General features: G+C 36.7%; 1 protein-coding gene across 2 annotated transcripts; it reads right to left on the bottom strand.

The window, feature by feature from the left end:
- Nucleotides 1–2517: 2517 nt before the first annotated feature.
- LOC111472650 (keratin, type I cytoskeletal 9-like) lies at nt 2518–5040 on the bottom strand. 2 transcript variants are annotated; one of them, XM_023118267.1, is made up of 2 exons: nt 4246–5040; nt 2518–2883 (listed from the first exon to the last, which is right to left on the bottom strand). In XM_023118267.1, exons 1-2 carry the CDS (start codon nt 5002–5004, stop codon nt 2737–2739), a joined length of 906 nt encoding a protein of 301 aa, XP_022974035.1. In that variant the 5' UTR covers nt 5005–5040; the 3' UTR covers nt 2518–2736. The 2 variants fall into 2 exon arrangements, with proteins under 2 accessions (XP_022974035.1, XP_022974036.1); XM_023118268.1 differs by having other exon boundaries at nt 2518–2874.
- Nucleotides 5041–11469: the final 6429 nt, after the last annotated feature.

Genomic DNA, 11469 nt, shown 5'->3' with positions numbered 1-11469 from the left:
TTGTTACGCATATAATCACGCAAATAAGGATAAACACGACAACCAAAGGGATGAAAATTGTCATAATGTGGAGTGTAGCCATAAAGGAGTTCAAAGGGTGACTTACCTCCAAGAAGTGGAGTAGGCAACCGGTTGATAATATAAGCTGCAGTGCTGAAGGTGTCAACCCAAAAACGAGGAGAAAGATGAGAGTGAAAGAGAAGGGTCAAGCCAGTCTCAGTCACATGACGATGTTTTCTCTCAGCACGACCATTTTGAGCAAGTGTATATGGACAAGAGAGTTGATGGTGGATGCCAGAATTATGTAAATGAGTTTTGAAACAAGTACTAGTAAATTCGGTACCACCATTGCTTTGAAATACCTTGATACGAGAAGAATATTGATTTTCCACAAATTTTTGAAATTGAAGAAAAATATCAAAAAAATGAAATTTAAATTTTAAAGGGTAAAACCAAGTGAATCGAGAATAATCATCAATAAAAATAGCATAATAAAGAAAACCCGAATTTGATTTGACGGGAGAAGAACCCCAAAGATCACAATGAATAAGATCTAACACATGAGACGACCTACGTTCATTGCGGGAATAAGGCAATCGATGACTTTTCGCAAGCTGACAAGTATTACATAATGATGGAGAAGGCAATAAAGACGTAAGAGAAAGATGACCTTTTCTATTTAAAAAAGAAATAACAGAATAATTCACATGATCCAGACGAGCATGCCATAAATCATATGAAGCACGTAAAGATTTGTTTCTAAGGGCTGAAATAAAAGCAGAGTTGCTGCGCTCCAGCACATATAGCCCTCCATCTCTTTTACCGGTTTCCACCACCCTTCCTGTTTGACGATTCTAGATAGTAATAAGATTATTAGTAAATGTAACGGAGAGAGGAAAATCAGACGTTAATTTACTTATGGAAAGAAGATTTTTAGTGAGGTGAGGGACAACCAAGACATCTAATAAGTGAATATTTGGAACAGGAGAAAGAATACCGATGTGGGTAATGGGTAGGGATGCACCGTCTCCTACAATCACAGAGTCCTTACCCGTGTAATTTTTAGACTGATCCAGAATAGATGGGTCGGCAGTCATATGGGCCGAAGCTCCAGTGTCCAGAAACCAATCAGCAGCATCGGGTCCAGCAATAGAACATGACGTGTTAAAGGCTTTAGCAAGGTGAGCATGAGAAGAATCAGGTCGAACATATCGTTGGTTGCAGCGGTCAGCATAATGGCCCTCTTTGCAGCATATTTGACAGTGAGGTGGTCGACGACCCTAACTTGAGTGGGTTCGTCCTCGATTAGAAGAGTTGTTTTTGTGAGAATAAGAACGACCTTGCTGGTTGGTGAAGGAAGCAGGGTGGCTTCCATGGGTGCGACCACGATTAGTGGGTGTGAATGTTGTAGGAGTGGAGTCAGGGGACTCAAGGGAGTGCTGGAACAACTCAAAACTTTCAGCTTTAGAGACTAAATCTGCAAAACAGGGGATAGGGGTGAGAGCCATCTGAGCAGTAGAAAAAGCTAAAAATTCGGTGCCGAGTCCATGAAGGAACCAGTGCACTTTATCAATGTCCTCGACGGGTCTGCCAATGACATGAAGTTGGTCACAAATTTTTTTGAAGGCACGGGCATACTCAGCAACAGGTTTGGTGCCACGTTTCATCAACTGCAAGTCATCCTTGAGTCTCAGTTCACGAGCTTTCGACTGATGGCTGAACGTAGTTTCCAACTCAAGCCAAACATCACGTGCAGTAGAGAGATCAACAACAACAGCCATGGCTTCCTCAGTGAGAGAGGAGAGCAAGAGACAGAGAAATCGTTGATCGGCTGCTCTCCATGCCAAATATTTGGGGTTGAGTGTTGAGGAGGTTTCTGGTTCAAAACGAGGTGGTGGAACCATAGTTCCATCGACATAGCCCAGCATGTCTTGACTCTCAAGGAGAGGGAGAAGTTGGCTTTTCCAGAGAAGATAATTGGAGGAAGAAAGTTTGATGGTGATCATATGGATTAGAATATTGAAAGGAAGAAGATGATAAGAAGATTCGGAAGCCATAGAGAAGAAAGGATCAGGGTTGTTATACCGAAAGAGCTCTGATACCATGTGAATGTTTGTTGAATCCACCCCACCTAAATGGTGGTGAGAGTTCTCTTATTTATAATCATTTACACAATACAAAAATATGGTAAATTACAAATAATATGGAAATAGCGATAAAAGGAAAGAATAATAAATCAATACAATATATTTGCCTTTAATAATAAGACAAATATGGTAACCCATAATGTAAGGCAACTATCTAGATATTTGCCTTATAATGAACGGTCAACTATCCTTAACAGAACTTATTAATTATTATATAAGTTCCAATACTCTTAATCGAACACGGAGTAAAATTTTAATCATTCTACCTCAATTATTTATTTTATACTCTCCTCTATTATTCTTTTATGAGTTTTATTGACAAGAACCTGCACAGTAACAATCAACCGAATAGTTCCATGAACACAAGCTATTTCGAGTTTTAAATTAAGTATTATTGCACACCTTGTCCATTACAACTCCACCCACTAAAAAATATTAAGACCACACATTATACAACATACATATAAAACATTGGCCATAACATTTCTATGATAAATACACAACATTTTTTTATTTTATAAGCTTTAAAAACCCATATATTTGATAGAAACCTTTTAAATGGACATTATTTGATCTTTCTTCCATGGGTCTATTCATATTGGTTTCTTGCCTCTTCCTTCTTGTGGCGCTCGTGAAATGCATACCCACCGGCCCCCACCGCCGCTGCCGCTACCTCCTCCTCTACCTTGTGCCCGTGTCCATTCTCTGAATCTTCCTTTGACTCATGCTGTTCATACATTTAGTGGCCATGAAAATAAAAGTTTAAAATAATTTAATTTAATCATGTCTACCCATATAATAATAATAATTGACCAAAAAAAATAAAATAAGATTGTTATAAATTTAAAAATATTTGGACTAAATTAGCCGATATTGTCCGCTTTGGCCTTTACGTATCAGTCTCACGGTTTTAAAACGCATCTGCTAAGGAGAGGTTTTCACACCCTTGTAAGGAATGTTTCATTCCACTCTTCAACTGATGTGGAATCTCACAATTCATCCTTTTAGGGGCCAGTGTTCTCTTTCGCACACCGTCTTGTCTGGCTCTAATAGCATTTGTAATAGCTCAAGCCCACTGTTAGCAGATATTGTCCACTTTAGCCCGTTACGTATCGTCATCAACCTCACGATTTTAAAACACGTCTACTAAGGAGAGATTTTCACACCCTTATTAGAAATGTTTTGTTCTACTCTCCAACCGATGTGGAATCTCACAATCCACCCTTTTTGGGGCCAGCGTTCTCTCTGGCACACCGCCCCGTGTCTGGCTCTAATACCATTTGTAATAACTCAAGCCCACTGTTAGCAGATATTGTCCACTTTAGCCCGTTACATATCGTCATTAGCCTCACGATTTTAAAATGTGTCTATTAAGGAGAGATTTTCACACATTTATAAGGAATATTTTGTTCCATTCTCCAACCAATGTAGAATCTCACAATCCACCCTTTTTGGGAGCCAACGCTCTCTCTAGCACACTGTCCGGTGTCTGGATCTAATTCTATTTGTAATAACTCAAGCCCACCATTAGTAGATATTGTCCACTTTAGCCCATTATGTATCGTCATCAATCTCACGATTTTAAAACGTGTCTACTAAGGAGAGATTTTCACACCCTTATAAGGAATGTTTCGTTCCACTCTCAAACCGATGTGGAATCTCACAATCCACCATTTTAGGAGCCAGCGTTCTCTCTGAGACACTTCTTGGTGTCTGGATCTAATTCCATTTGTAATAACTCAAACCCACCGTTAGTCGATATTATCCACTTTAGCCCATTACGTATCGTCATCAATCTCACGATTTTAAAACGTGTCTACTAACGAGAGGTTTTTCACACCCTAGTAAAAACTGTATCAGTTCTCTCTCCCACCAACCAAGAATCTCAAAGTTGAAATTAGAGGCAAAAGATTTTGAATTTAAACTAAATTATTATTTTCATACAATTTTAGCAAAAGGCTTGTTAATTAAAAATATATATTTTGAAAATTAATTTAAACTATTTGAAAATTTGAACTTTAAATAAAAATAAATAAAATAAAGAAGAAAATAAGTGAAGATTTATGCATGAAATTTATATATTAAATATATTATATACCAAAGCGAAGGCACCGGCCGCTGCAACACCGATCTCGCCGAGGTGCTGTTCCGCTTCCTTTTTGTAATCTGTCCTATCCCCACCACCGTACTCACCGCCCTCATCTTCCAACCCGCCGTACCCACCACCGTACTCCGCGGATTTATGTCCAGACTTACCTTCTAACTCACCGTATCCACCACCGTACTCAGTGTCCTTATTTTCCGACTCACCATAGCCACCCACGTACTCGGCGGCGGCCTTTTTTCCAGACTTACCATAGCCACCACCGTATTCATCTCCCTTATCTTCCGACTCACCGTACCCACCCTCGTATTCAGTAGCCTTATTTCCCGACTCACTATAGCCGCCGTACGCGGCGGCGACTTTATTTCCAGACTTACCGAAGCCTCCACCGTATTCGCCTACCTTCTCTTCCGACTCGCCGTAGCCACCCCCGTACTCTGTGGCCTTATTTTCTGACTCACCATAGCCACCACCATACTCTGCGGCCACCTTATTTCCGAACTTACCAAAGTCACCTCCATATTCGCCAGCCTTATCTTCACCGTAACTTTCACTGTCATATTCGTCGGCCTTATTTTTTGATTCACCGTAGCCACCGCCATAAGTGGCGGTTTTATTTTCGGAGAGGTTAGAAGAGTAAGTGGAATTTTTGGAGAATTCAGATTTGGAATATGGGGTGGTTTCGGAGGGGATATTTTCTTCCTCCTCCTTGTGGTGGTGGTGGCGGCGGCGCTGGTGGTTCTCCTCCGACATGGTGGTTTCTTATTGTATTTCTAAATTTGATGTCTTGCTATGGTTTGAGCCAGGAATGGCCCAAGTATTTATAGGGGAATTGGGAGGTGGATACACACCGAGTTAAGTTATTTAAGTGATTTATTTAATTTCATTATATTTAATTAAAATTTGTCACTTAATTTTAATATTTTTTAAATAATTAAAAATTAATTTCAAGGAATTAAAAAATAAATAATAAAAAAATTTAATTAAAAATTAAAATAAATATCTATATCTATATTTATATATATACATACTAGCTGTTATTCTAATAGTATTATTGATATTTGGAAATTATTTTTGAAATAAATGGGAGTGAATAAAAGCTGTTAGGTTAGGTGGCATTTAAATCAAGAAAGGATTAAGTAATGGACGGTTGGGATTAATTTGGAGGTCCACGTAGATTTCTGATAAGCCTTGGGACCACTAAAACTGAACCCCTATCCATGCAATGTCGACATGACGTAAAGGGTATGGAACCTACAAAGATCGACATATCGTCTTTATCCTTGGTAATGAATTTGACTTCATACAACATCATCCCAAAAACCAAGGGAACGCGCCTTATACACGAAGAAATTATTAAATAAAGCAAAAAAAAAAAAAAAAATTAATAATAATAATATAGTTATCTTCCAATGAAAAAACATAAAATTTGGACTACACTCGTCTAATTAGAAAAATCTGTTAGATTAATCCAAAATTTCAGATTAGTTGGATCGGTGACGTGAACAACCCGTTAATTTAGATTGGATTCTTAGGTCGTTTTCTTTTTAATTATTTTTAAAAATCTCATATATAATACATGCTCGACTCCTTTCTTTGGAGCCCTCGAACAAAGTACACCATTTGTTTAACATTTTAGAGGCTCACAATTCTTTGTTCGATATTTGAGTATTCTATTGACATGGCTAAGTTTAGGGCATGGATCTAATACCAGGTTAGGAATCACGACTCTCAATAATTGTATAATATTGTCCACTTTGAGCATAAGCTCTCATGGGTTTGCTTTGAGCTTCTCCAAAAGACCTCATACCAATGAAGATAGTATTTCTCTCTTATAAACCCATGATCTTCCACTAAATTAACCAATGTGAACTCACTCTCAATAATCCTCAACAGTATGCATAACATCAGATCAATCTACCATCAATATGAAGATCATCTACATGCATGCATGTCTAGTAGTCGAAGAAATGTCAACAAAGAAGTAGGCTAGTTGGGGTCGATACATGCACGTGCATATCCGTAATGAAACTATTTTAACTCAAATCCAAGCTAAAGAGTAGGCTAATTGTAACATTTAGATAGGAATGATTTTTTTAATTGATTAAATGAAGCAATTTTATTTTTCATATGGTTAGACAATTTGAAGTGGTGGAAGAAGGAAAAGCTGAAGATAATAAGAAAAGTAATAAGATACTAAAAGAATATAGCAAAAAAGAATTTGGAAAAATGATCTTGAAGATTGAATTTTGGAAAGAAAAACAAGATCTAGAAGTGCAAAACTAGCCTTGAAAGTAGAAAAATTATAGAATTAGCCTCGTATTTCTAAGCAATTGGAAAAATAATTGTGTGATCCTCATCGGTTGGGGAGGAGAACGAAGCATTTTTTATAAGGGTATGGAAATCTTTCTCTAGCACAACCTGTTTTAAAACCTTTGAGCGAAGCCTGAAAGAGAAAGTCCAAAGAGACAATACCTTTTAGCAGTGGGCTTGAGACCATTACAAATGGTATCAAAGCCAGACACAGGGCGATGTGTCAGCAAGGAGGCTGAGCCCTGAAAGGGGGTGGACACGAGGCAGTGTGCCAACAAGGATGTTGGGTCCCGAAGGGGGTGGATTGGGAGGTCTCACATCCATTGGAGAATGGAACAAGTGCCAGTGAGGATGTTGGGCTCCAAAGGGATTGGATTGTGAGATCTCATATCAGTTGGGGAGGAGAACAAAACATTCTTTACAACGGTGTGGAAACCTCTACCTAGCAGACGCATTTAAAAACCTTGAGGAGAAACTCGAAAGTGAAAACTCAAAGAGAATAATATGTGGTAGCAGTGGACTCTGGTCCATTACAATGACCTAATAGAGGCAAACTAGTGAATTGCCCACTTGGATGCCTCATCATGACTTCTCACCATCGAGGATTTGATGAGGGGGAACATCTAGCACATTTTGGCTGCTGATTGGTTGGTGACAGACTCAGTTCGCCTTCTTCCTCGAGCTTCGAAGTGTTGAAAACGATTCATAATTTTGAAGCTTATGTTGTCCCTCCCTATTGCGTTTTAAGGCCATAAATCAGTCGGGTTTGAAGAAGGAGACTTCCTTTGACATCACTACTTTGGCCAATTTGGAAAAGAGGAAGGAACGTGGGCGAATGAGCTAAGGAGATTTTGAGTAAGAATTCTCGAGTTTCTCCAAAATTCCTGTTCTATCCTTATCTAGAGCTTCTTTGGCTTCGAGTTCTTCTATAAAAATTCTCCTTGGACTCTCAGAAACCAGATGGGATAGGTTCCACGAGACGAATTTGTGTACTAGTCTCAAATTAAATTTTTTCCCTTTTCCCGAATATGAACTTAAAAAAACTTGAATTACAAGATGGAAACTTTTTTACGAAGGTGTAGGAATTGGTTTGGACTCATTTGGTAGAGTGAAGTCCCTAAATTTTAGTAAACCTAGCATAGAAACGCTCTAAACTCACGCTTGGGTACTTCTACTTCCCAATTTCTTGCTCCAAAATGTTACCCTAAGTTCCATATATCTATTGTCCAAGCACCCACCGATCTTGAGAGCTTCAAAAACACATTGATTTTAAAATCGAAGTTTCTAAAATTTTGTCAGAAAAATCTTCTCCATCTCGCCCCTCACCAACTTCAATGTTAAAGCTCCACATGTAATTTTTACCACAAAATTACTTTTCACATAACGCACATCCCATGCATAAAATTAGTCCTAAAGTAGTTTAAACACATGCTCTTAGCAAACACATGAAGTTTCGAGTGGTTCTTTCACTTGTCACAAACATACTCAAGGTTTAGACGTTCACCAAGTTTTGGCACCATGAGTCAATTGGATGATGTAACTTAACCTTGGGGGAATTCTCTTTTATATTATCATACTTAGTATACTTAATTTTCCTTGGCAGTAAACGTTGTGATATGAATCAAAAGACATCAATCATACAATATACTTCAATGAAGATGTGAAGAAAAGATTGTCAAAATTATCAAAAGGTGTTCAATTCATGCCACATTTAAGAAGAAAGAAGTTTGATTATTATAAATTTTGGGTGGGTTATAATTTAGAATTATTATATTTTAAGACATTTTATTTACTTCAGGTTACATTTACATAATGGCTAATTATGGGCATAAAGTATGAAGGTTACAACTCTTGTAATGCATTTAATAGTTTCACTTTTTGAGGCTATATAAAGCCATGTATGTTGTATTTGTAAGTAGACTTGAAAAATATATTGTAAAAGGATATGCTTTCTTTAGCCAATAGCTAAGTTTATTTGCAATTCTATGTAGTTTAGGTTGCATGTAGAATCATTCAAGCTCGACACGATCAATCTTGCTTGTGGAGTGATTCGAATCTCAAACAAGTGTTTGAGATATTTGATCAACAAGAATCATTCAAGCTAGACATGATCGATCTTGCTTGTGGAGTGATTCGAATCTCAAACAATGTTCTAGCCTTGAGATATTCAATCAACAAGGTAATCCGAATCTTACTCCCCTTGTAGTGGTTTCTTATCTTATCACATTGGTATCCTGGGTTAAGGCGCGACCTCGTTATATATTATTGGATAGTATGATGTCTCTTTCTGAACATCTCCATGTAAATTTAACTAGCGACACTCCCATAGGAACTATCATAGAGTCAAAGTCTGGGGGAGCAACTCCACATGTCGACTAGCTACTAAGTTTACCTATGTGATCCTTTGTCCCCTCTCAAGATGGGTAGACAATGCAGTGACCATATTTAGGGAGCCTTTGACTATTTTCACAGACGATAGTTGCACTCTTCATGAGCTAAATTACCTATTTAGTCCCTGGTCCCTTCTTAGGTCAGGTTTATGAAATCGGGTCTTAACTCTAGATCCATTTTTACACATGATAGTAACTCCTCAAATAGTCACGAGACGTCATCCTATTTGACCTTGGTTAAGCTCGAAGGTACGAGTTCTTGGGTACCTATTGCATGGTAGGGCCACAAGTAGGTCTGACATAGGTCACTAAGTAGTGCTACAGAGGAAATGAAGGAAATAGAACGGGATCCGACTCTAGTAGTCTAGTAAGATTTCTTAAATTTCCTTGGATGTTTACTTGGTTCTTAAAACATCTAGACCATTTAAATCTCGAACTCACATTTTCAAGACACTCAAGACTTGATATTAATATAATTTTTACTATAGGCTTGACAACTAATTGTCACTCATGACCCTAGGGTCCTCAGTCTACCAGAAACATTTTAACAAGTATATATGTTAGCTAATCAAGGAGTTACCGTCCATTAACTGTCGGGAGAACAATGAACATTCTAAAAAATAAATACATCCAAGCTCAACGATAAGATAACAACATCCATCAATCACCTAGAGTACAAATCATGAAGGTTATAATTCTTGGGTGTTACAAGTTGAACCGTCTTCTTCAACCCTCGATCAAGAATTGATCACATGCCAAAATTGATTCCTCTAGTGGTTTCACTCACATACAAGCCTTCGCTTGCATGCACGACCCGACGATGTTATCCATAACAATAACCTCCCATGAATGGCAGTCCTACCATTGCCCTCGAAACAAAACAAAACAAAACAAAAAAAAAAAAAAAAAAAAAAATACCCCAAGTCCCATGTCAAATTTCACCAAATAATTCTCAAACCAACATCAAATCGAGAAATACTTCGAGGAAAATAACGCATCGTTCATAGATCTACAATATGGCAGCTTGAACAGTCTCAAGAAATCATGGTGAAATTATAGGGTGAAGATGAAATCGAGCCGACAACATCGCAATAGTCTGACATTTCAGGCAGACATTTTGACCTTCCATGAAGCATTTCGAGTTAAATTTTAAATCAGGCATTTCANAAAAAAAAAAAAAAAAAAAAAAAAAAAAAAAAAAAAAAAAAAAAAAAAAAAAAAAAAAAAAAAAAGAATTACCCCAAGTCCCATGTCAAATTTCACCAAATAATTCTCAAACCAACATCAAATCGAGAAATACTTCGAGGAAAATAACGCATCGTTCATAGATCTACAATATGGCAGCTTGAACAGTCTCAAGAAATCATGGTGAAATTATAGGGTGAAGATGAAATCGAGCCGACAACATCGCAATAGTCTGACATTTCAGGCAGACATTTTGACCTTCCATGAAGCATTTCGAGTTAAATTTTAAATCAGGCATTTCAATTCACCTCTTATGAAGGTTACAATTTTAAGTTTAAGTTGTATGTTTAGAATCATTCAAGTTTCACTGGATCAATCTTGCTTATAAAGTGGATCGATTCTCAAATAAATTTTATTGCTTTCAGATATTTGATTCCTTATCATTTTTAAATTTTTTTGATATTTTAGATTTAAATGTCTTATTTTTCAATATCGTTATTAGGAATTTTAGGGTTTTGTAATCTACGAGTTTGCATATTCATACCCGTTCTAAGATCTAATTGGATAGAGTCTTCATAAGAGTCATCTCCTCCTCGACTTATACAATTTGAGAACCGACAACCATGATTCCTTTAGAGTGGGTCCCACGTTTTAATACCGAAACATTTATAGAAATAAAGTGGGTCACACTTTTTCTTTTTATAATTTCGATTCCTCCCTTTTTCATTTCACATTTAGAAAAAGCGACCTTAGAGAACTTGTGACTCTAGTGATGAACGAGTGGATGGATAAAGTCTTTGCCTTCTTAATTTATTAATTAATTTCTTGAAAGAAAAAAAAAAAAAATTGACACGTGTCAATAAATAAAGTGGATTTTAAATAGAACTGATATGAGGATTTGGTTGTGATGGGACGTGATATGAATTGTGACCGTTGGAAGTTTATGTCGGCAACGGCATATTCTATCAGCTTCCAAATGGCACTCTTTCATTAGCCACAAGCTTATGCTATACTAATTACTAACTACTTCCATCCATTTTTCCCATCCAATAATTTTATTGGTTAAATTAATATAAAAATATCTTATATTTTTTTAAAATATAAAATTTAAATAATATTGCTTCTACAATTAGTTAATTTTAAATAAAAATAGTTAATAATTCATTTAAATTTTAATATCATTTAATTTTTTTAATAGTTAAAAATACTCTTATTATTAGTAATATGTTTAAAATGTATCCATTAATATTGGTAACATTTATTGAAATTTAGTGCAATTTATTGTCAGTTTAAATTAGTTAAGTTATTCATTTTTATTGGGAGTCATTGA

Source organism: Cucurbita maxima, unplaced genomic scaffold (genome assembly GCF_002738345.1).
Source record: "Cucurbita maxima cultivar Rimu unplaced genomic scaffold, Cmax_1.0 Cma_Scf00081, whole genome shotgun sequence".
NCBI lineage: Eukaryota > Viridiplantae > Streptophyta > Magnoliopsida > Cucurbitales > Cucurbitaceae > Cucurbita > Cucurbita maxima.
The sequence above is the reverse complement of the archived record's forward strand: the minus strand, read 5'-3'. Positions and strand labels throughout refer to the sequence as shown.